Raw genomic sequence first — 26,982 nt, forward strand, 5'->3', positions numbered from 1 at the left:
TCATCTCTCTGTGAACCACACAGTTGCTCCTGAGTGACCATCGCTCAGTTTCACACAGAACGGAGAGGGGCTCATTGCTCCACGGGTCTCACACAGTGAGAGACACATCTCAAATACATGCCTCAACCCCTCTTTACAGTCTCATGACTCCGGGTGTGAGGAGTGTAGGATCCTCCGCACCAGAATCCGAGTTCGGCTGGTCAGAATCATAAATCAACTGCGCCTCTGGACTAATGAGAGATGGAGATGGAAGTCCTCGGTGCAGCCATGAGATCCGTGTTTAAACATTAATGCAGGACTGAAGTGAATGAACATGCCACAGGACTTTTGTTTTATTCTTTAACTTAATGGATGAAGTGGTGTTCAGCTCATGTCTGCGCATTTGAACCATAATTACACATGGGTCTATGACACATTGTGGCTCTGTAGAGAGATCACTCACATTACTCAGCTTTAATAAACACACCCTCACTTAATGTGACTGAGGACACACTAATGCAGGTGTTAACACACACGTTATTAAAATACTAGTTATCGTCTCTGACGTTTTCCCAGAAACCTCGGCTAAAGAGGGTCTGCTGCTTTGGTGCCAGAGGAAGACTGCACCTTACAGGAACGTCAACGTCCAGAACTTCCGCTGCAGGTGAGCGCTAGCAGTAGGGAACTTGAAAAAAGTTTGAAATGGGACATATGATCAAAACTCTCTAGTTCAGTGTATGTACGCATTAATGTGTGTGTCAGGAGTCCACCAACGCACACACTGTGAAACAAGACCCTAAGTCAATTTTCTGTGTACTGCATAAGTCAGAGAACCCAGGATAAAACGAGGAGTTCTGATTCTGCTCCACTTCTGACATCAAGTGCAGAGACTTTAGAATGGCCCCGCCCACTCGTCTGAGTCTGTCCAATCACATCGCTGGACCCACGTTTATGTGAGAGCGCAAAGACGAGGTTAAACTCTGCAAAACAGACACGACGAGCGCGGAGAAATAAGAGCACTGAGTAAAAACGTAGAAGAAAGAGAACAGAGTGAAAACGGCTAAAAACCAGAGCTTCTGCTCCTCGCTCCTCACTGCTGTGCGCTCGGGGTCGGGGTGAACAGCGAGCGGCTCATTATCATTTAAAGGAACAGGTGCTGAAAGCGGGCGTTCTGAACAGGGGCTGTTTACACAGGGGGAGAACACTGCTGTGGGGCTCGTGGGGTTTGGACCAAAGCAGGTCACAGACGTTTCACTAAGAAACAGAACTGTGTTCCTCTGTGGAGAAGAGGGGGGATATAGCACAATTAAGAAACAGGTTCTAAACTTGAATGGACGTTAACGATTTACTCCCCAGCAGTAGCCCATTTCCATTAGTGCATTCTTCATTAAATGTGTACCAGGCAGTTTTCATGCAGCTTCACTAATGTGTCAGCGGTGGAGTATTTGATGGTGAGTAAACACTGTCAGATCTGTTATAGCGAGTGTGTGTTGTGTGTGTGCTGGTGTCTGTTGTTTTACTGTCGAGGCTGTTGTTACAGAGGATAACTCTCTCTCCTGCTCTTGTCCTGTTGGTCCTGGTGAAGCTGGAAGGATGGCCTGGCCTTCTGCGCTCTCATTCACAGACACAGACCAGACCTGATCGACTACTCCAAACTGAACAAGGTCTCAGCCGCCCTCTCACACACACAGCATTTACAGGGACACAGTTTTCCTCCGGGTGACTGTCTGTGAGGAGTGTGGTGTGTTCTCCCTGTGTCTGCGTGGGTTTCCTCCGGGTGACTGTCTGTGAGGAGTGTGGTGTGTTCTCCCTGTGTCTGTGTGGGTTTCCTCCAGGTGACTGTCTGTGAGGAGTGTGGTGTGTTCTCCCTGTGTCTGTGTGGGTTTCCTCCAGGTGACTGTCTGTGAGGAGTGTGGTGTTTTCTCCCTGTGTCTGCGTGGGTTTCCTCCGGGTGACTGTCTGTGAGGAGTGTGGTGTGTTCTCCCTGTGTCTGTGTGGGTTTCCTCCGGGTGACTGTCTGTGAGGAGTGTGGTGTGTTCTCCCTGTGTCTGCGTGGGTTTCCTCCGGGTGTCTGTCTGTGAGGAGTGTGGTGTGTTCTCCCTGTGTCTGCGTGGGTTTCCTCCGGGTGTCTGTCTGTGAGGAGTGTGCGACCCTGAACTGGATAAGGGTTACAGACAATGGATGGATGGATGGATGAATGTGAAATGAAGAACAAATGAACACCTAAGAATTTATTCTTGTTTTTTATGTTCTTTCTTAAAAAAATATGAAGAGAAAGTTTAAATCTCCTCACAATTTGCCAAAATTATCCTCATTAACTCTGAAGTTCTCATGGGGTTCACTGAAAATGTGAGAGAATTGCAGTATAATTACAGACCACCTGCAGAATTAATTGCACAATTACCAGACCTTAATTAAATGATTCAGAAACAACTCAAACAATACTGATCTACAACAAAAAAAAACCTTCATTCGCCACTGCTCCAGGAAACTGAGCATGGGTTTACATTGGTATATGCTTCATAGAACCATACTTTTGAACTCCATGGGACCACTCTGAGACCCTTGGGGGATCTTGCTCCACACCCTCTATGTCCCTGCACTCTCAGAAAAACTGTCTCTGTGGTGGTACCATCTAGAAACCATAGTCTGTACCTTTAATTAGGAACAGAACTGTACCTTACTCTGTATTAACTGTGGATGTTAAAAAGTTGTGTTGATGTCATTCGCCCCGTTTCATCTCCAGGACTTTTATTGTGTTCTTTTATTCTCCACAGTTGTATAATGAAAGATTACAGAGATCCCCCTCTCCTTCTGGAGAAGAGAATGTAATGAACCTTTAGGGAACACAACTGGGCTCTAACACCACTGTCTGTACCTTTAAAGATACACTCCACTGTTTGTACCTTTAAAGATACACTCCACTGTTTGTACCTTTAAAGATACACTACGCTGTTTGTACCTTTAAAGATACACTCCACTGTCTGTACCTTTAAAGATACACTACGCTGTTTGTACCTTTAAAGATACACTACGCTGTTTGTACCTTTAAAGATACACTCCACTGTTTGTACCTTTAAAGATACACTCCACTGTCTGTACCTTTAAAGATACACTCCACTGTTTGTACCTTTAAAGATACACTCCACTGTTTGTACCTTTAAAGATACACTCCGCTGTCTGTACCTTTAAAGATACACTCCACTGTTTGTACCTTTAAAGATACACTACGCTGTTTGTACCTTTAAAGATACACTACGCTGTTTGTACCTTTAAAGATACACTACGCTGTTTGTACCTTTAAAGATACACTCCACTGTCTGTACCTTTAAAGATACACTACGCTGTTTGTACCTTTAAAGATACACTCCACTGTCTGTACCTTTAAAGATACACTCCACTGTCTGTACCGTTAAAGATACATTCCACTGTCTGTACCTTTAAAGATACACTCCACTGTCTGTACCGTTAAAGATACACTCCACTGTTTGTACCTTTAAAGATACACTCCACTGTCTGTACCTTTAAAGATACATTCCACTGTTTGTACCTTTAAAGATACACTACACTGTCTGTACCTTTAAAGATACACTCCACTGTTTGTTACTTTAAAGATACACTCCACTGTCTGTACCTTTAAAGATACACTCCACTGTTTGTACCGTTAAAGATACACTCCACTGTCTGTACCTTTAAAGATACACTCCACTGTCTGTACCGTTAAAGATACACTCCACTGTCTGTACCTTTAAAGATACACTCCACTGTCTGTACCGTTAAAGATACACTCCACTGTCTGTACCTTTAAAGATACACTCCACTGTCTGTACCTTTAAAGATACACTCCACTGTTTGTACCTTTAAAGATACACTCCACTGTTTGTACCTTTAAAGATACACTCCACTGTTTGTACCTTTAAAGATACACTCCACTGTTTGTACCTTTAAAGATACACTCCACTGTCTGTACCGTTAAAGATACACTCCACTGTCTGTACCGTTAAAGATACACTCCACTGTCTGTACCGTTAAAGATACACTCCACTGTCTGTACCGTTAAAGATACACTCCACTGTTTGTACCTTTAAAGATACACTCCACTGTCTGTACCGTTAAAGATACACTCCACTGTTTGTACCTTTAAAGATACACTCCACTGTCTGTACCTTTAAAGATACACTCCACTGTTTGTACCTTTAAAGATACATTCCACTGTCTGTACCTTTAAAGATACACTCCACTGTTTGTACCTTTAAAGATACACTCCACTGTTTGTACCTTTAAAGATACACTCCACTGTCTGTACCTTTAAAGATACATTCCACTGTTTGTACCTTTAAAGATACACTACACTGTCTGTACCTTTAAAGATACACTCCACTGTTTGTACCTTTAAAGATACACTCCACTGTTTGTACCTTTAAAGATACACTCCACTGTTTGTACCTTTAAAGATACACTCCACTGTCTGTACCGTTAAAGATACACTCCACTGTCTGTACCGTTAAAGATACACTCCACTGTCTGTACCGTTAAAGATACACTCCACTGTCTGTACCGTTAAAGATACACTCCACTGTTTGTACCTTTAAAGATACACTCCACTGTCTGTACCGTTAAAGATACACTCCACTGTTTGTACCTTTAAAGATACACTCCACTGTCTGTACCTTTAAAGATACACTCCACTGTTTGTACCTTTAAAGATACATTCCACTGTCTGTATCTTTAAAGATACACTCCACTGTCTGTACCTTTAAAGATACACTCCACTGTTTGTACCTTTAAAGATACACTCCACTGTTTGTACCTTTAAAGATACACTCCACTGTCTGTACCTTTAAAGATACATTCCACTGTTTGTTACTTTAAAGATACACTCCACTGTCTGTACCTTTAAAGATACACTCCACTGTTTGTAATTTTAAAGATACACTCCACTGTCTGTACCGTTAAAGATACACTCCACTGTCTGTACCGTTAAAGATACACTCCACTGTCTGTACCGTTAAAGATACACTCCACTGTCTGTACCTTTAAAGATACACTCCACTGTTTGTACCTTTAAAGATACACTCCACTGTTTGTACCTTTAAAGATACACTCCACTGTCTGTACCTTTAAAGATACACTCCACTGTTTGTACCTTTAAAGATACACTCCACTGTTTGTACCTTTAAAGATACACTCCACTGTCTGTACCTTTAAAGATACACTCCACTGTTTGTACCTTTAAAGATACACTCCACTGTTTGTACCTTTAAAGATACACTCCACTGTTTGTACCTTTAAAGATACACTCCACTGTTTGTACCTTTAAAGATACACTCCACTGTTTGTACCTTTAAAGATACACTCCACTGTCTGTACCGTTAAAGATACACTCCACTGTCTGTACCGTTAAAGATACACTCCACTGTCTGTACCTTTAAAGATACACTCCACTGTTTGTACCTTTAAAGATACACTCCACTGTCTGTACCGTTAAAGATACACTCCACTGTTTGTACCTTTAAAGATACACTCCACTGTCTGTACCTTTAAAGATACACTCCACTGTTTGTACCTTTAAAGATACATTCCACTGTCTGTACCTTTAAAGATACACTCCACTGTCTGTACCTTTAAAGATACACTCCACTGTTTGTACCTTTAAAGATACACTCCACTGTTTGTACCTTTAAAGATACACTCCACTGTCTGTACCGTTAAAGATACACTCCACTGTCTGTACCTTTAAAGATACACTCCACTGTCTGTACCTTTAAAGATACACTCCACTGTTTGTACCTTTAAAGATACACTCCACTGTTTGTACCTTTAAAGATACACTCCACTGTCTGTACCTTTAAAGATACACTCCACTGTCTGTACCGTTAAAGATACACTCCACTGTCTGTACCTTTAAAGATACACTCCACTGTCTGTACCTTTAAAGATACATTCCACTGTTTGTACCTTTAAAGATACACTACACTGTCTGTACCTTTAAAGATACACTCCACTGTTTGTAACTTTAAAGATACACTCCACTGTCTGTACCTTTAAAGATACACTCCACTGTCTGTACCTTTAAAGATACACTCCACTGTCTGTACCTTTAAAGATACACTCCACTGTCTGTACCTTTAAAGATACACTCCACTGTCTGTACCTTTAAAGATACACTCCACTGTCTGTACCGTTAAAGATACACTCCGCTGTCTGTACCGTTAAAGATACACTCCGCTGTCTGTACCGTTAAAGATACACTCCGCTGTCTGTACCGTTAAAGATACACTCCGCTGTTTGTACCTTTAAAGATACACTACGCTGTTTGTACCTTTAAAGATACACTACGCTGTTTGTAACTTTAAAGATACACTACGCTGTTTGGAGTTTTACTGACAGTAATGTATGTGTACAGGGCCTTTTTTCTGAGAGTGTGCAAAAGAGTAAACATTAAATACATACAAATATTTAAATTAATATTTATATGAATGCAAACAAACAGGTATTGAGTCTCGTTCTCTTATCATTATGTTCTGCAGGATGATCCCGTCGGGAACCTGAGCCTGGCTCTGGAAGTTGCAGAGAAACACCTGGATATCCCTAAAATGCTGGACCCTGAAGGTGCTCTACACAGCACACTGCACAGAATCCACACATTGTCCTGAAAGGTCACACTTCCAATTATTCCAAAGACTCAAGAACAGCAGCCCAATGTATCACACAAAGTCATGCTGTTGTTTGTGCCGGGGGCCTCTTCTCATTATTATCATTCTCATTATTGCAATGAGAGCTGAGAGCTTTATTAGAACTGGAGTTCTGCAGGCTGAGTGTACTGAGGTCTTTATCCGTACCCCCTACATCCTTCAAATGAGCGCTACCTTTCTCCCTGTCGTCATCGGAGCCAGGCAGAGCTTAGAATAGACTCTAATACATGGCTGTGGAGCAGCTGGTGATGGAAAGTTGAAGCTCATTTGCGTTGTGAGTGAAAAGTGTGTGTAAGAAATGTTGAATCCATAGCAAAAGAATAAAGATAATAAATTTCCCTGGTCTTACACCCAGAGCACTTCAGTAACATCTTTGAATAATTGAATAGACATTGATCAGTCAACACGACTCCTCAGAAAGAGCGCGGGGATATGGGCCACTTCTGGCAGAGGTGCTCTGCTGCTGGGCCACTGTCGGTGCTGACAAACTGCATGAGAACCAAAAGTGGGCCACATAGAGAGGTGCTCGAAAATTGGAGAACACTTTAGAATTCTTATATTTCTAAATAAGATGGTACTGAATCAGATTTTCACACAAATCCTAAAGGTAGATAAAGAGAAATGAACCCAATCAAACAAATCAGACACACACACACACACACACATATATATGACTCACTTATTTATTAAGGAAAATGATCCAAAAATACACAAACATGCAAAAGTATGCGAACCTTTACTTTCAGTAACTGGTGTGACTCCATTATGGTTCACAGTTTCCTTTTTAGAAAATGTGTCCCAGTGTGGAGTTTTAGGTTAAATTCATGCAGAAATAAAGACGATTCTAAAGGGTTCACAAACGTTCATTCACCACTGATTTTAAAGCAACACAAGGTAGGATTTTTACTTTCAAATTACTGCTTCAAAATCATTGTGATGCTCCACTGAGGTGTAACATGGAGAATAGAGTCTCTGTCGTTGCTACTCTGGACTCAGCACTAAAGAAACATCACTATGTAATTTTGGAGGAGGGTAGGAAACCACCCCTCGACACCCCACTTTTCATCCCACACGTGATTTCAGGACTCTGCTGTGATAATGACTTACACTGTACTGTAGGGGGAGCCCAGGGGCAAAAAATATACCAGATCTTTCCTATTCCTTAAAAATTTCTGAGTTTCAGGGCTCAGAAAACTGCAGTCTCCCTTACTTTCCTGTCATTCTTAATTTAAATATTACGCTTTTTGAGCCCTGAGTTTCTTATGATTTCTAATGTTTTTTCCACTTGTTTCCTTTCCTCTGCCTCTCTCCCAGACATAGTGAACACGCCCAAGCCCGACGAGAGAGCGATAATGACCTACGTGTCCTGCTTCTACCACGCTTTCGCTGGAGCTGAACAGGTAGGTTTCTAGTATTGTTTTGACTTTCACAGACTGAGCTTATAATGGCCATGATATTGTTCTCAAGGTGGACATAACCCCCTCTTCCCCACAGAGGAACACAGTTCTGTTTCTTATTGAAACATCTGTGACCTGCTTTGCCCCACAGCAGTGTTCTCCCCCTGTGTAAACAGCCCCTGTTCAGAACGCCCGCTTTCAGCACCTGTTCCTTTAAATGATAATGAGCCGCTCGCTGTTCACCCCGACCCCGAGCGCACAGCAGTGAGGAGCGAGGAGCAGAAGCTGGTTTTTAGCCGTTTTCACTCTGTTCTCTTTCTTCTCTGTTTTTACTCAGTGCTATTATTTCTCTGCGCTCGTTGTGTCTGTTTTACTGAGTTTAACCTCGTCTTTGTGCTCTCGGCGCATTCCAGCGCTGTGATTGGACAGACTCAGACGAGGGGGCGGGGCCATTCTAAAGTCTCTGCACTTGACGTCAGAAGCGGAGCAGAATCAGAACAACTCGTTTTATCCTGTGTTTCTGACTCAGACAGTGCACAGAGAACTGACTGGGGTCTTGTTTCACAGTGTGTGGGTTGGTGGGCTCCAGGTCCATGCATTAATGTGAACATTAAATTCAGCGCTGCAGTGACACTGACGTGGTGGTGGTGTGTTAGTGTGTGTTGTGCTGGTGTAGAGTGGATCAGACACAGCAGTGCTGCTGAAGTTTTTAAACCCCTCAGTGTCACTGCTGCACTGAGAACAGTCCACCGACCAAAAACATCCAGCCGACAGCGTCCTGACCATTGAAGAACTGGGTGAAATGAGTTAACCAAGTATGCAGAGCAACATGTGGACGACAGTCTGTACCTGTAGAACTACAGAGTGCTCCTGTGTGGTCAGTGGAGCTGAGAGAATGGACAGAGAGTGTTGAAACAAGGAGGTGTCTTTAATGATTTGGCTGATGTATGTGAATGTATTTGGGCTCAGAGTCTGACTCTTCTCCTCTGTCTCTGAAGGCGGAAACAGCTGCAAACAGGATCTGTAAAGTCCTGGGGGTCAACCAGGAGAATGAGAAGCTCATGGAAGAGTACGAGAAACTGGTCAGTGAGGTAAGACCCACACACCTGAACGTTAAAGAGGATTCACAGCAGCTCCCTGGACTCTTCCACATTGTGGATTCCCCTGAGCGTCCGGGGAGAGCTCAGGACACAGAGGACCCCACAGAGAGGGTCTGCAGGGTCTCCAGAGTTTCTAAAAAGAGAGAGAAAGAGAGAGAAGGGTGAGAGAGAATGATACAGACAGATAAATGGTGCAGTGGAAGAGATGGTGAAGGTGAAAGAAAAAGAAGGGAAACAGAGAGAGAGATAGAGAAAGATAAAGAGAAAAAAGAGTGGATGATAAAAGAAAGATACAGACAGATGAAAAAGAGTTTAGAGGAAGAGAGGTAAATAGGTGAACATGAAAGAGAAAAGTAAGAGAGATGTATGGGTGAGAGAAAGAAAGAAAGAGTGAGGGAGCAGTGCAGAGGGAGGGAGAGAGAAATAGAGGAAGAAACTCAGATGTGTGTGTGTGTGTGAGTGGAGAAATAGAGATGAGGAAGTGACTGATAATTAATGTTTTATTGTTTTTTCATCACTGCATTTAAACTAATGTGAATGGGGGGTCTCCTTGTGAAGTGTCCAGGTACAGCTGTAGTTCTAGGGCTTTTAAAGTCTCCCTCTGTTCTCCTGACCCCTCCTCTTTCTCCTGCAGCTGCTGGAATGGATCCGGCGCACCACCCCGTGGCTGGAGAACCGCACTCCAGAGAACACCATGGCGGCTATGAGGAAGAAGCTGGAGGATTTCCGTGACTACCGCCGCATACACAAGCCCCACAAAGTGCAGGAGAAGTGTCAGCTAGAGACCAGCTTCAACACCCTTCAGACCAAACTGCGCATCAGCCACCGGCCTGCGTTCATGCCCTCGGAGGGCAAGATGGTGTCGGTGAGATTCGTGCCGTTACAGAGTGTTGTTATAGATCACTCCCTCTCTAATCACACAAATCTCACCATCAGTGACACTGTCACATTATACAATAATATGACTCTACTTTTGAAAACCATCGGCTCAGGAGCTGTTGAATGCTTTTCTCTTATTGGCTCATAGCTGTAATAAGGCAACACTAATTAGGATCATCTATTTTTTAGAAGCTCAACAGACCGCCAATGACCTGTCAGTCCACAGTCATGACATGGTCCAAAAAACATGGGATTTATTACGTTTGTGGAGAGTTAAGTTATATTTATCTACTGATAGTTGGTAGAAGTCACAACAACATTATACCACAGTTAGTTCCGACTTCGCAGTGTGATTGGCTGAGTGAGGTTCCAGGAGCCCCCAGCATTGCACAATATTGTCACTCAGGCCAAAGCTCTTCAGGTATCACTCCGCAGAATGTTCCCAAAATGTCCGTTCCCAGCTTGAGCCAAAGAATAGTAGATAATATTACTTCAGTGTAAACACAGGGGTCCCACAGCTCTGCTTGTGCTTCCACAGATCCGTCTCCACACACCCTGAGGAACTCTGAAACTCTGAAAGAGGGGCGGGACCACTGGTGAGAAACTGTAACCTGGACAGGGAGGCTTTGTCCTCCTCAAGACACAATGATCAACCTGTAAAAGGTGGGATATGAACTAAGTTTGCTGTGTTTATAGAGCATTGCTCTACGATGCTTTTGTATCCCACCTGGTGCACAGCAAATTCACCAGTGCTAAATCAACACTGAGTGTAAAAATATAACACTCGTTAACTGCTCTGCATCTTCTCGGTTAATGTCAAGGCCTTCCTGTTTTCCAGGATGAAGTTCCTCTCTATAGGAACGTCCCACTTCTAGAGTTCCTCAGGGTCTGGGGCTGAATCTGTGGTTGCACAAGTGCCCAGTGTTTCCTCTGTAAGAATTCTTTGGGGAAATTGATTCTTTAGGAGTGTTCTTTCAAAAACACATAGTTTAAGAGTGAATGATTAGCATGCAGCTGTTTTTCTGATAACTAAGCTTCTGGAGCAATGTTTCTTCTCTTTTTCTTTGTGGATACTGATGCAGGACATTGCGAGTGCTTGGCAGGGTCTGGAGCAGGCAGAGAAAGGCTATGAGGAGTGGCTCCTGACGGAGATCCGCAGACTGGAGCGCCTCCAACACCTGGCTGAGAAGTTTCAGCAGAGAGCCTCCAGCCATGAGGCCTGGGCTAAAGGTGAGAGTCTACAGCAGGTTCTTCCATACAGTGAATTCGTGTGTTTTTGGAGCGTGGAAACCCACGCAGACACAGAGAGAACACGCCACACTCCTCACAGACAGTCACCCGGAGTAAACCCACGCAGACACAGGATGAACACACCACCCTCCTCACAGACAGTCACCCTGAGTAAACCCACGCAGACACAGAGAGAACACACCACACTCCTCACAGACAGCCACCCGGAGGAAACCCACGCAGACACAGGGAGAACACACCACCCTCCTCACAGACAGTCACCTGGAGGAAACCCACGCAGACACAGAGAGAACACACCACACTCCTCACAGACAGTCACCCGGAGTAAACTCACGCACACACAGGATGAACACACCACCCTCCTCACAGACAGTCACCTGGAGGAAACCCACGCAGACACAGAGAGAACACACCACACTCCTCACAGACAGCCACCCGGAGGAAACCCACGCAGACACAGAGAGAACACACCACACTCCTCACAGACAGCCACCCGTAGGAAACCCACGCAGACACAGGGAGAACACACCACACTCCTTACAGACAGTCACCCGGAGGAAACCCACACAGACACAGGGAGAACACACCACACTCCTCACAGTCACCCGGAGTAAACCCACGCAAACACAGGGAGAACACACCACACTCCTCACAGACAGTCACCCGGAGTAAACCCACGCAGACACAGGGAGAACACACCACACTCCTCACAGACAGTCACCCGGAATAAACCCACGCAGACACAGGGAGAACACACCACACTCCTCACAGACAGTCACCCGGAGTAAACCCACGCAGACACAGGATGAACACACCACACTCCTCACAGACAGTCACCCGGAGGAAACCCACACAGACACAGAGAGAACACACCACACTCCTCACAGACAGTCACCCGGAGGAAACCCACGCAGACACAGGGAGAACACACCACACTCCTCACAGACAGTCACCCGGAGTAAACCCACGCAGACACAGGGAGAACACACCACCCTCCTCACAGACAGTCACTCGGAGGAAACCCACAAAGACACAGAGAGAACACACCACACTCCTCACAGACAGTCACCCTGAGTAAACCCACGCAGACACAGAGAGAACACACCACACTCCTCACAGACAGCCACCCGGAGGAAACCCACGCAGACACAGGGAGAACACACCACCCTCCTCACAGACAGTGACCTGGAGGAAACCCACGCAGACACAGAGAGAACACACCACACTCCTCACAGACAGTCACCCGGAGTAAACCCACGCACACACAGGATGAACACACCACCCTCCTCACAGACAGCCACCCGGAGGAAACCCACGCAGACACAGGGAGAACACACCACACTCTTTACAGACAGTCACCCGGAGGAAACCCACACAGACACAGGGAGAACACACCACACTCCTCACAGTCACCCGGAGTAAACCCACGCAAACACAGGGAGAACACACCACACTCCTCACAGACAGTCACCTGGAGTAAACCCACGCAGACACAGGGAGAACACACATTACACTCCTCACAGACAGTCACCTGGAGTAAACCCACGCAGACACAGGGAGAACACACCACACTCCTCACAGACAGTCACCCGGAATAAACCCACGCAGACACAGGGAGAACACACCACACTCCTCACAGACAGTCACCCGGAGTAAATCCACGCAGACACAGGATGAACACACCACACTCCTCACAGACAGTCACCCGGAGGAAACCCACACAGACACAGAGAGAACACACCACACTCCTCACAGACAGTCACCCGGAGGAAACCCACGCAGACACAGGGAGAACACATCACACTCCTCACAGACAGTCACCCGGAGGAAACCCACGCAGACACAGGGAGAACACACCACACTCCTCACAGACAGTCACCCGGAGTAAACCCACGCAGACACAGGGAGAACACACCACACTCCTCACAGACAGTCACCCGGAATAAACCCACGCAGACACAGGGAGAACACACCACACTCCTCACAGACAGTCACCCGGAGTAAACCCACGCAGACACAGGATGAACACACCACACTCCTCACAGACAGTCACCCGGAGGAAACCCACACAGACACAGAGAGAACACACCACACTCCTCACAGACAGTCACCCGGAGGAAACCCACGCAGACACAGGGAGAACACACCACACTCCTCACAGACAGTCACCCGGAGGAAACCCACGCAGACACAGGGAGAACACACCACACTCCTCACAGACAGTCACCCGGAGTAAACCCACGCAGACACAGGGAGAACACACCACACTCCTCACAGACAGTCAATTTGCTTATTAATGATGTTAATATATATATATATTAATGATTATTATTTTTAATGAAGGTTTAGGTTTAAAAAGATGTGAGATGTGTTTGTGTTTTACAGGTAAAGATGAGCTCCTGCTGCTGAAGGACTATGAGACTGCCTCTCTGACAGAGGTGCGAGCGTTGCTACGGAGACACGAGGCGTTTGAGAGTGACCTGGCAGCGCATCAGGACCGAGTGGAGCAAATAGTCGCCATTGCTCAGGAGCTCAAGTACGACTCCATTTCCTTTCACTTATCAAATCAAACTTCTATTCACACAGCAGCTTACAAACTGTAAGTTTATCCATGTGTTTACACTGATACGATCAACACAGAGGTTAGACAAGTCTCCAGAACAGAGTGTGCAAAAACGATATTTAAAAAATTAAAGGTGAAGTTCACCATTATAATCAAAAACACTTTTTATTAAATTCAGATGATGTCTCCTCTCCATGTGCTGCTCTGCAGTCGGTTTGCGCTGGAAACCGCTCTAATGTGTTTACGAAGCCCCAGTGTCTGTAAATGGGTAAAAAAACAAAGTGTCTGGGTCCGGTGCTAGGCTTTCTCTCTCTCTGCTCACGGCAGAGAAACGCCATCTGGAGGTTTTTAGACAACGGAGAGACTCCAAACGCTGAAAAGCACCAACCGAGATGAGGATGTTGCTCTATTCCTGCTCCATAGGGGGGTAACACTGACTTATTTTTGCTGTTTCTGATCACTTAAGGTGGAGATGTCTCCAAACTCAGTCCTCCAACTTCAGCTACAAATAAGTTTCTGTGGGAATTCAAACTAAATTAAAACACACTGTTCCACATAAAAATGCGGAACATTCCCCACAATCATAGATGGTCATTTTAAGAGCGATGGTCATTTAACAGTACTGTCCTCCTCCTCCATCCACAGCTGAGGGGCCCTTGTCTGACCGCCACTCTGGGTGTGTGTTCACAGCCCCTAGTGCACTAGTGTGTGTGTGTGTGTGTACTGCCACAATTGGGTTAGATGTGGAAGACACATTTCTCTGTATGTTGTATTATGACAAATAATTGCACATTTACATTTTTACGTCTAGAAGAAATGTTTTGCTTACTGAGTGAATGACTGACTGAGTGACTGTCTGACTGACTGACTTAGTGACTGACTGTGACTGTCTGACTGACTTAGTGACTTATTGACTGTCTGTCTGACTGAGTGACTGACTGACTGAGTGACTTAGTGACTGACTGACTGACTGATTGTCTGACTTAGTGACTGAGTGACTGTCTGACTGACTGACTGAGTGACTTAGTGACTGACTGACTGTATTAGTGACTGACTGTCTGACTGACTGATTGTCTGACTTAGTGACTGAGTGACTGTCTGACTGACTGACTGAGTGACTTAGTGACTGACTGACTGAGTGACTGACTGACTGTATTAGTGACTGACTGTCTGACTGAGTGACTTAGTGACTGACTGTCTGACTGACTGATTGTCTGACTTAGTGACTGAGTGACTGTCTGACTGACTTATTGACTGTCTGTCTGACTGAGTGACTGGCTGAGTGACTGACTGACTGAGTGACTGACTGACTGTATTAGTGACTGACTGTCTGACTGAGTGACTTAGTGACTGACTGTCTGACTGACTGATTGTCTGACTTAGTGACTGAGTGACTGTCTGACTGACTGATTGTCTGACTGAGTGACTGTCTGACTGACTGACTGAGTGACTTAGTGACTGATTGTCTGACTGATTGACTGAGTGTGTGATTGACTGACTGACTGAGTGACTTAGTGACTGTCTGACTGACTGAGTGACTTACTGACTGTCTTAGTGACTGACTGTCTGACTGACTGACTGAGTGTGTGATTGACTGACTGACTGTCTGATTGACTGACTGACTGACTGACTGAGTGAGTTAGTGACTGACTGTCTGACTCAGTGACTTAGTGACTGACTGTCTGACTGACTGACTTAGTGACTGACTGACTGTCTTGGTGACTGACTGTTTGACTGAGTGACTTAGTGACTGACTGTCTGACTGACTGATTGTCTGACTTAGTGACTGACTGAGGGTATGACTGACTGAGTGACTGTCTGACTGAGTGACTGACTGACTGACTGAGTGACTTAGTGACTGACTGACTGACTGTCTGATTGACTGACTGATTGTGTGACTGATTGTCTGATTGATGTCTGACTGACTGACTGACTGTCTGACTGAGTGACTGACTGACTGACTGTGTGACTGATTGTCTGACTGACTGACTGACTGACTGAGTGTGTGACTGTCTTAGTGACTGACTGAGTGTGTGACTGAGTCCTAATGTTGAAAGGCGCAACATTAGTTCAGCCGTATTTCACAGAGAGAACCTAAGGTGGCGCTATTTCACGTCTGTTGTTAGTTCAGCCTCAGCTTGGCATTGGTTAGTTCACAAGCTCACCAGGAACGCTCTGAACTCAGCAACTTTTATACAGTATCTGAAATATTGTGAAGGGAAGTGGTGGGGAGAAATTTTGTGGCGGTAGTGTGTTTATAAAACTTCATAGAGCTGGGCACAGCCTCCTTAAACTTCACATGCTTTAACCTGTTTACACTGAATTAATAAGTTATTGTAATTCTTAAAATCAACAAATGTCGGTGGTCTTTGTTCTTTGGTGGTAGATCATCTAATATTTATTTTTAAATTAAATGAACAAGAGAAACACTGATGCCAGTGTTGTTTATTATCAACAAATTTTTGTGCTTCTTTTTTCATTTCTGCATTTAATACCTGCCCCAAATGACGCAAATGCTGCAGAAACACAACAGAACCAATTAAATCAAGAAGTTAAATTTCCCTCATGAGTCAAACCTTGGTGCTCAGTTTTCCCAACGCCGGAGTGTGCAGAGATACATGCCCACATTTAATAATAGATATATTTACAATGGAGGAATTGAAACCTGCTTTTCCCTTGATCACATTGTTTTAAATAGTGAATGAACGCAGTCAGTGCATGTAGCGACTGAGGCCCACACTGAGAACAGTTCTGAACGCAGCTGCAGGCGGCTGCTACGTTAACAGAACAGTTAAAGTTGTAGGATTATTAACTCAACATGAAACACGCTGCAGTCATTTACAGACCCCAGGACATTAATTTAAACCCTTCTATACCATCTCCCTCTGCATCGCCCTGACAATGGGTCTTTTACCATCCGCAAATGGACGTTTCCTCTCTGAGCAAATGGACACGGCCCTGTGTTGAGCCTGAAAGAGCGCAGCCTGAAGCTCCTGCCGTCTGACGTCAAACCCAGAGCAGTCCTGAGCCAGACTCAGAGGGAGACACCACACAGTGCAGCTCCAGTGTGAACTGTCGGGATACTGCCACATTAGGGGAGAGTTTAGAAGAGGTTTGACTCCACACCTGTGGGCAGTTTCACACACACACACACACGCACACACACACACGCAGAGGAAGCAGATATTCTCACGTGTATATATTCTATTCGTGGCTGTGCTCTACGTCACATTTGTGTTTCACTGTGTTTCTCTGAACGCTGTGTTAATCTCTAGCTCTGAGCACAGTTTACTGTGAAGTCATTGCTGCAGCAGGTCACTGTCTGTGAGGAGTGTGCTGTGTTCACTCTGTCCACAGGTGTGTGTGTGTGTGTGTGTGTGTGTGTCTCAGAGTGACTGGGTAAGTGTGTGAAACTGTCCACTGGTGTGTGTGTGTGTGTGTGTGTGTGTGTGTGTGTGTGTATGTATGTGTATGTTTGTGTGTGTGTGAAATTGCCCACACTTTTGTGTGTGTGTGTGTGAGAGAGAGAAACTGCCCACACACGTGTGTGTGTATGTGTATGCGTTTGTATGTGTGTGTGTGTGTGTGTGTGTGTGTGTGTGTGTGTGTGAGAGAAACTGCCCACACACGTGTGAGTGTATGTGTATGCGTTTGTATGTGTGTTTGTGTGTGTGTGTGCGCGTTTGTGTGTGTGTTTTTGTGTGTGTGTATGTGTGTGTGTGTGTGTGAGTGGAAGTTGAAGAATAAGAAAGTTTCTGAACGCACTGAAGGCTATATTTTGAAAGTTTAGCACTGAATAAAAAGGTCCAGTGTTTTTCCTCCTCTGAGGTAATTGTCCTGAATGAATCCATCAGCTGCGCTCTGTAATGTTCCACCTTTGTTCCGGTCCGTACCGGACTGCAGGCGCTGTGTGGAGTCACGCTGTGGTAAGCGGCTGTCAGATTAGAATCCTCTCAGACTCAGGGCTTGAAATACATTAATCGGTCTTTGACAAATGATGTAAAACCACAGGGAGCTTTGTTTTCACTGTAATTTTAGACGTTCTCTGTGACCAGCGCTGTTCTATAGTTGGTCACTCACAGGGGCTTCTTCGCTGGGTGAATGGGTCCATGACGGAAAAGTTACAAAACCTTAATCACACTTAAATCACTTTTGCTGCATTCTGCTTCGTCCTCAGGGCCGTGAACATATTGTCGCTGTTCTAAAGCGTCTCCATTTTGTCAATTTTTAGTTGCATCTTTGAACACAGCAGCTGTCCTTCACTCTGTGTGTAAATTTAATGGTGAACGACCAATAGAAACGCTCCAAAATCACTCTAAATACAGTCTTTTTACATTGACTTCCATTGAAAGTTAAGAAGGTTAGTTTTGGAGATGTGTTTTTCATTGGAAAGTGATGATACACAATAATAAGATATTTTTGAAGAGTGTTTCTGGCTCAGGACAAAGAGGTGAGGCCCTGAGGAGTTACTGACTGCCACAGTCCTTCAGGCCAAATGTGAACAAACCCTGCCCCAGCCACTGGTGAGTGTTGTGGGCTTCAGGGGGTTTCTAGTTTGGGAACAGCTCACAGTTAAACACTCACACCATAAACAGGGCAGTGGGTAACATCCAGGTATGAGGCTGGAGGCAGAAATCCAGGGACAGGTCCTGTATCATTATTGTTAAAAAACGACGTTTATCCCAGTAACAGTCGCTGCTGTCCTCAATAAACAACGACCTAGGAACACTAAACACTATGAGAATGATCCACCACCACATCACACCTGCTCTGTGGGGTCCTGAGCGCTGAGGAACAGGGGGAAATGGGGCTAATGAAGTATGCAGAGCAATGGACTACAGTTTTTAAGTGTAAAGCTGAGAGAGTGGGCAGTGAGTGTAGAGACAAGGAGGTGGTTTTAATGTTAATTAAATAACTTAATTAACTAACTTCAGGAGTTCAAAGACTAACTAAATACATCAGGTGAAAATCTTCAATGGTCTTCATTCTTTCTCCACAACTCCGACCAGACACTGCCCTCTGGTGGAGCCTCAGTGTAGCACAGGCCGCGTCAGTTTCAGAATAATACATCGTTAAAAAGGTAATGAACACAAACAGAGGGGAGAGCAAGTTTCTGTGAACTTCGGGACGTTGATGGTACAACTCCCTAATCCACGACATCAGCAACTGTCTGAAGGTTTTGAGTGATTTCATTGTGTTTGAAAGTGACTCTGTGTGTGTGTGTGTGTGTGTGCGTGTGTGTGTGTGTGTGTGTGTGTGTGTGTGTGTGTGTGTGTGTGTAAAACTCTCCACCGGTGAGTGTGTGTGAGTGACTCTGTGAGGGTGCGAGTGACTGTGTGATTGTGTGTGAAGGGTTGAGTGTGTGTATTAAGGGGTGAGTGTGTGACTGGGTGCGTGTGTGTATTAAGGGGTGAGTGTGTGACTGGGTGAGTGTGTGTATTGAGGGGTGAGTGTGTGGCTGGGTGAGTGTGTTTATTAAAGGGTGAGTGTGTGACTGGGTGAGTGTGTGTATTAAGGGATGAGTGTGTGTATTAAAGGGTGAGTGTGTGACTGGGTGAGTGTGTATTAAGGGGTGAGTGTGTGACTGGGTGAGTGTGTGTATTAAGGGGTGAGTGTGTGACTGGCTGAGTGTATGTATTAAGGGGTGAGTGTGTGTATTAAGGGATGAGTGTGTGACTGGGTGAGTGTGTTTATTAAGGGGTGAGTGTGTGACTGGGTGAGTGTATGTATTAAGGGGTGAGTGTGTGTATTAAGGGATGAGTGTGTGACTGGGTGAGTGTGTTTATTAAGGGGTGAGTGTGTGACTGGGTGAGTGTATGTATTAAGGGGTGACTGTGTGTGACTGGGTGAGTGTTTGTATTAAGGGTTGAGTGTGTGTATTAAGGGATGAGTGTGTGACTGGGTGAGTGTGTGTATTAAGGGGTGAGTGTGTAACTGGGTGAGTGTGTGTATTAAGGGGTGAGTGTGTGACTGGGTGAGTGTGTGTATTAAGGGGTGAGTGTGTGTATTAAAGGGTGAGTGTGTGACTGGGTGAGTGTGTATTAAGGGGTGAGTGTGTGACTGGGTGTTTGTATTAAGGGTTGAGTGTGACTGGGTGAGTGTATGTATTAAGGGGTGAGTGTGTGACTGTGTGAATGTGTGTATTAAGGGGTGAGTGTGTGTCTGGGTGAGTATGTGTATTAAGGGGTGAGTGTGTGACTGGGTGAGTGTGTGGCTGGGTGAGTGTGTGTATTAAGGGGTGAGTGTTTGTATTAAGGGGTGAGTGTGTGACTGGGTGAGTGTTTGTATTAAGGGGTGTGTGTATTAAGGGGTGAGTGTGTATTAAGGGGTGTGTGTGTGACTGGGTGAGTGTGTGTATTAAGGGGTGAGTGTGTGACTGGGTGAGTGTGTGTATTAAGGGGTGAGTGTGTGACTGTGTGAATGTGTGTATTAAGGGGTGAGTGTGTGTCTGGGTGAGTGTGTGTATTAAGGGGTGAGTGTGTGACTGGGTGAGTGTGTGTATTAAGGGGTGAGTGTTTGTATTAAGGGGTGAGTGTGTGACTGAGTGAGTGTTTGTATTAAGGGGTGTGTGTATTAAGGGGTGATTGTGTGACTGGGTGAGTGTGTATTAAGGGGTGAGTGTGTGACTGGGTGAGTGTGTGTATTAAGGGGTGAGTGTGTGACTGAGTGAGTGTGTGGCTGGGTGAGTGTGTGTATTAAGAGGTGAGTGTTTGTATTAAGGGGTGTGTGTGTGACTGGGTGAGTGTTTGTATTAAGGGGTGAGTGTGTGACTGGGTGAGTGTGTATTAAGGGGTGAGTGTGTGACTGGGTGAGTTTGTGTATTAAGGGGTGAGTGTGTGACTGGGTGAAAAGATGGAGCAGTGTGAGTTACTGTAGTGCCTCCGTTGTAGCCACAAATGACTCACAGTAAGCCAGGTGCCCTTGAGATGTCCACACTGTGTCTGTGTGTGTATGTCTATGTGTGTGTGTGTGTGTGTGTGTGTGTGTGTGTGTGTGTGTGTGTGTGTGTGTGTGCGTGTGATCCTGGTCACCGTGCCCAGGGAGGGATGTGTTTGACAGAGACACATCTCTGGAGTTCAGGGGCAGTTTACTTTGTCGGGAAGATCCTGCACTAAATCAGTTACTGTTTTAAAGTGGAACACATTGTCAGTGCCTTGTTTAGAAAAAACTTTCCCACTTGTTTAAGACTGAAATAGAGTTGAAAATGCACTAAATCACATAGTGGAGATACTGTGAGAATACTGAAATCTCTTCAATTTTTACCAGCTGCTTTCACACCTCACAACAGAAGCCAACACTAACAATATGTTATTTTGGAACTATTAATGTGCACTAAATCACTACTAATAAGTATTTTAAATGATACACATTTATGCTTTATAAATACTGAGTGAACTAGGTGTGTTATTTTACCATTCTAATACAATGTAAATATGTTTATATTGTTAGTAGAATAAGTAATAGACAAATACTTCCAGTGTACATGTATACTGTCATTGTATTAGTGACTATTTTGACACGGTTTGCTCACTTGTATTATTCATTCATTCATTCAACCCTTATCCAGTTCAGGGCAGCGGTGGGTCCGGAGCCTACCCGGAATCACTGGGCGCAAGGCAGGAACACACCCTGGAGGGTCACAGGGCGACACACACTCACACCTACGGACACTTTTGAGTTTCCAATCCATCTACCAACGTGGTTTTTGGAGCGTGGGAGGAAACCGTCACCCGGGTTTCCTCCAGTCACTCGGAGGAAACCCACGCAGACACAGGGAGAACACACCACACTCCTCACAGACAGTCACTCGGAGGAAACCCACGCAGACACAGAGAGAACACACCACACTCCTCGCAGACAGTCACCCAGAGGAAACCCACGCAGACACAGAGAGAACACACCACACTCCTCACAGACAGTCACTCGGAGGGAACCCACGCAGACACAGGGAGAACACACCACACTCCTCACAGACAGTCACTCGGAGGAAACCCACGCAGACACAGGGAGAACACACCACACTCCTCACAGACAGTCACTCGGAGGAAACCCACGCAGACACAGGGAGAACACACCACACTCCTCACAGACAGTCACTCGGAGGGAACCCACGCAGACACAGGGAGAACACACCACACTCCTCACAGACAGTCACTCGGAGGAAACCCACGCAGACACAGGGAGAACACACCACACTCCTCACAGACAGTCACCCGGAGGAAACCCACGCAGACACAGGGAGAACACACCACACTCCTCACAGACAGTCATCCGGAGGAAACCCACGCAGACACAGGAAGAACACACCACACTCCTCACAGACAGTCACCCGGAGGAAACCCACGCAGACACAGGGAGAACACACCACACTCCTCACAGACAGTCACCCGGAGCGGGAATTGAACCCACAACTTCCAGGTCCCTGGGGCTGTGACAGAGACACTACCTACTGCTCCACCGTGCCGCATTTCATTTGTATTAGTGAAATTTCTTTTTATTTCATATTGTATAAGTATACTCTATAATTATATTGTGTTGGAGTTCAGTGCGACAGCTCAGAGAAATATAATTTAACTGTAGAAAAAGAGTGAGTGGTGAAAAATAATATGACCACTGCACTTAGTGTAACTTAATATCATTTAAATTACATGTTAGTAGTGATTTAGTACAAATCAGTGGTTGCTGAACAACATACACCAAGTACACTTTTAAGTGCACTTTTTCCCATAAGATACTTATTTTATTTAATATTTAAAACACAAAAGCAGTTTCTGACTGTAGAATGTAGAGTGGTGTATACGGTCTCCCTCAGTCTCCCTCCACACTTCCCCACTTTCTCTGTGCATCTCTCTCTCTTCCCCTCGCTCTGTGTGTGCTGAGATATCAGGGCTATCAGCGGTGTGTGTGAGAGTGTGAAGGTGAAGGGGTCATCGCTGAGCTGTTGGCAGCTGGACTTTGGCCATGAGGTGACCAGTGTATCAGGGGGTGTGTGATTTATAGTCTTTAGTTTATCTCAAACAGACACTCACACACACACACACACCAGGCTTAATTAGTGTGTGTGTGTGTGTGTGTGTGTGTGTGTGTGTGTGTGTGTGTGTGTGTGTGTGTGTGTGTGTGTGTGTGTGTGTGTGTGTGTGTGTGTGTGTGTGTGTGTGACAGCATGCCTGGTTGTTTTACAAGACAGTTTTATAGTAGAGCTGCAGATATAGTTTAGTATTTTGCTATTTGCCTTTGCAAAGCTAACCCCAGGACAGACTTCATTCGTTATCCCTTATATAAAGGATATAGGGTGCATTTTTACACTAATATGTGAATCTAGAGTCCACCAACCCACACACTGTGAAACAAGACCCCGGTCAGTGTTCTGTGCTCCGCCTGAGTTAGAAAACACAGGTTAAAATGAGTCGTTCTGATTCTGCTCCGCTTCTGACGTCAAGTGCAGAGACTTTAGAATGGCCCCGCCCCCTCGTCTGAGTCTGTCCAATCACAGCGCTGGACCCACGTTTATGTGAGAGCACAAAGACGAGGTTAAACTCAGCAAAACAGACACAACGAGTGCGGAGAAATAAGAGCACTGAGTAAAAACGGAGAAGAAAGAGAACAGAGCGAAAACGGCTAAAAACCAGAGCTTCTGCTCCTCGCTCCTCACTGCTGTGCGCTCGGGGTCGGGGTGAACAGCGAGTGGCTCATTATCATTTAAAGGAACAGGTGCTGAAAGCGGGCGTTCTGAACAGGGCTGTTTAGACAGACCCTGCATATCCACTGAAGCTCAGCAAGGCTGGGTCAGGACTCAGATGTGAGACCTCGTCATCCTGGGAAAGCTTGGGTGGTACTGGAGGTGGAGGTCCTGAGGTCAGTATAAAACCCGGGGAAGATCCTGGAACAGTGTCGGACTTGATGTTTGATAGATAGATATATAGATAGTTACTTTATTGATCCCAGAGGGATATGTCCTACATCTGTCCCTGTGATTACTCTCTGTCCTCCCGACTTCGATAAACCGTCTCTGTCCCACCCTCTTGTCTCCAGCTGGTGTGTGCTGAGGGGACCGGATCATCGTCCAGGAGGAGGCTGCACGTTGGTGGAGGTGTTTAAGGCGACCCTCTCATGTCCCGGAGATTATAAAATGCATTTAGTGTGTAGAAACGTGCTGTAGAACTGGAACAAACTTTCATTCTTCCTTCAGCGTAGGTGCGTTCAGTGGTAGACACGGGTCGGCACGGGCGCACTGACCGGTCTGAGGCTCCGCAGTAAGTCGTGAGCCAACATCAACATGTTTAGCAGTTGTTCTGGATTAAGTAGGACTTGCACCATTAATGTAGTCGGGTCTTTGCTACCATTCACACTTTATTTTATACATTTATTTGACCTTTATCTGTTTCCATTATCTTTATTAATGTGTACTTTTTATCTAGTTTCTTTGAAAAACTGAAAGGGAACCTCTTGATTTAGGCTTTGTGTATGTTCTTGGAAACCTGTGTGTGTGTGTGTGTGTGTGTGTGTGTGTGTGTGTTGTCCACAGTGAGCTGGATTATCACGCTTCAGCAGCCATTAACCAGCACTGTCAGAGGATCTGTGATCAGTGGGACCAGCTGGGAACTTTGACTCAGAAACGCAGGGAAGCACTGGAGGTAACACACACACTCACACACACAGGGCATGTTTCCATGCTTTTGAAGGACATTACCACTGCATAGACTCCCATTCATTTCTTGGAAACCTACCCTGAGAGCTACTCCTCTAACACTAACCTTAACACATCTTCACCTTAAAATTAAAGGATTTACAACATGATCGCAACATGATTTTTGTCCCCACCATGTGATGAATATCTCGACGACACACACACACACACACATATACAGTACACGAAAACAGATTGCTGTCACGGCTGTAGCCTTCATTAAAGCAATAATAAGTGATTCTGACTGTCTCTGTTTTGTTGATTGGGGGTGAATCTGAAAAAGCATCAGGCTGATTGCTCCTACCACTCCACACTGTGTCTGAGCCTGGAATCATTCATTCATTAACTCATTCGCTATTCATTACACAGCGTTCGCTCCGTCGTGATCTGACTGGAGAACAAGTGTGAAGCGGCCGACGCTGCATTAAACATGCACCAGATCTCTTTCTGTCACAGAAACTAGTGTAGTGTACAACCCCAGTGCCAATGATGTTGGGACATTGTGTAAAACATAAATAAAAACAGAATACGATGATGGAAACCCACACAGACACAGGGAGAACACACCACACTCCTCACAGACAGTCACCCGGAGGAAACCCACGCAGACACAGAGAGAACACACCACACTCCTCACAGACAGTCACCCGGAGGAAACCCACGCAGACACAGGGAGAACACACCACACTCCTCACAGACAGTCACCCGGAGGAAACCCACGCAGACACAGGGAGAACACACCACACTCCTCACAGACAGTCACCCGGAGGAAACCCACACAGACACAGGGAGAACACACCACACTCCTCACAGACAGTCACCCAGAGGAAACCCACACAGACACAGAGAGAACACACCACACTCCTCACGGACAGTCACCCGGAGGAAACCCACGCAGACACAGGGAGAACACACCACACTCCTCACAGACAGTCACCCGGAGCGGGAATCAAACCCACAACCTCCAGGCCCCTGGAGCTGTGTGACTGCAACACTACCTGCTGCACCACACAACGTCCCAGCTTCACTGGAATTGGGGTTATACGTTCTATGTACACTACAGTTTGCAGTGCATTGTGGGGTTTATTGTACCATATTCAATGAGTTAAATATTTCATATGTCCTTCTGAAATATCTATAAAAATAGAAGATACACTTTACTGCTGGTGTCCTGTTGTTATGATAAAGCTGTTCTGAACACAGCTGTTATGTTACTAAATAGTGCCCCCTTATGGAGCAGTCTCTAAATATGTGTGAGTGAGTATGTGACTGAGTGAGTTACAAACCAGTTCCATGAGGTGATTCCCACCTAAAACGTATGTGCTAAACAAGAAACATCCAGGAGACCTTAAAGAACGTACAGTGTGTGTGTGTGTGTGTTTTATAAGAGGACAGAGAAGCTGCTGGAGACCATTGATCAGCTGTTCCTGGAGTTTGCTAAAAGATCTGCTCCCTTTAACAACTGGATGGAGGGAGCCATGGAGGACCTGCAGGACATGTTCATAGTGCACAGTGTGGAGGAGATACAGGTACACACACACACACACACACACAAACACACACACATGATGCAGAGTTAGAGATTTCTATTTGCCCTGAGTATAGGTTGAAACCAAAAACTACCGTCAAAGACACTGGTGTGACCCTGGATGCTTCTTTAATATTATCTTTATCATTTGCGCCCCTTATAAGTAACAATGGGACAGATTTAAAACAAGGTTTTACTCTTGAAAAAACATTGGCAGAGTTCTACATAGAGCAGGGGTATTTCATTTCAATGTATAACCTGCATATGATCAGTGCCCTACTCTGTACATTACAGCCTTGTTGTTATAGCAACACTTTATGTTGTTCACAACTGAATTTCAAATCAAATTGCACTTTCAATTACATTTAAACAAGATTTATAAATATTATACATTAATAATAATCTTAATAAAATTTCAGATAACATTTACAAATAAAACAATGATTTTGGAACACAATGCTTATTTAAATAAACTACCTAATGATTGTAGTTGCAGTTGACTTTGCTGCTTTTCCATAAGCAGTGATCTGATTGGCTCTTACTGCAGGAGGGTGGGACTTTATCCGTAAACAGAATCCATGTTCAACCCGTTAATCATTCCCTTCGTATTAAAGGTTCTGGTTGTAACTCACACCACACCGTCGTCCTGAAAGTGTCCCAAAAGTGCTTTTATCTCATCCCTCGGGCTGTTTTTACTGGCCCCAGGACAGCGGCGTCTGGACCCTGCCCTGTGTGTGTCACTCAGTGGATTCACAGCGCTCATCATAAAGCACAGATCTGATTGGCTGAGGAGCCTCACGTGTGATATGCAGAAACACATGTGATTGGTCTGTGAGTTTCCTGGAGCGCTAAACCTGCATCATAACAACTAGAAGAGTCACACCGCTTCAAACACACACTCTG

The 26,982-nt window shown here is 45.3% G+C and overlaps 1 protein-coding gene across 1 annotated transcript in view; it reads left to right on the forward strand.

Moving 5' to 3' along the window:
* LOC136690938 (alpha-actinin-2) overlaps positions 1-26,982 on the forward strand; it is a 67,857-nt gene that overhangs the window by 35,192 nt on the left and 5,683 nt on the right. Inside the window, exons 6-15 of the mRNA XM_066663070.1 lie at positions 556-643; positions 1,565-1,643; positions 6,510-6,591; positions 7,989-8,074; positions 9,070-9,162; positions 9,806-10,036; positions 11,133-11,280; positions 13,687-13,837; positions 24,390-24,498; positions 25,940-26,080. Coding sequence (XP_066519167.1) covers positions 556-643; positions 1,565-1,643; positions 6,510-6,591; positions 7,989-8,074; positions 9,070-9,162; positions 9,806-10,036; positions 11,133-11,280; positions 13,687-13,837; positions 24,390-24,498; positions 25,940-26,080 — 1,208 coding nt within the window. The remainder of the gene's footprint in view (positions 1-555; positions 644-1,564; positions 1,644-6,509; positions 6,592-7,988; positions 8,075-9,069; positions 9,163-9,805; positions 10,037-11,132; positions 11,281-13,686; positions 13,838-24,389; positions 24,499-25,939; positions 26,081-26,982) is intronic.

This window comes from Hoplias malabaricus, chromosome 3, assembly GCF_029633855.1.
Source record: "Hoplias malabaricus isolate fHopMal1 chromosome 3, fHopMal1.hap1, whole genome shotgun sequence".
In the NCBI taxonomy this organism is placed as follows: domain Eukaryota; kingdom Metazoa; phylum Chordata; class Actinopteri; order Characiformes; family Erythrinidae; genus Hoplias; species Hoplias malabaricus.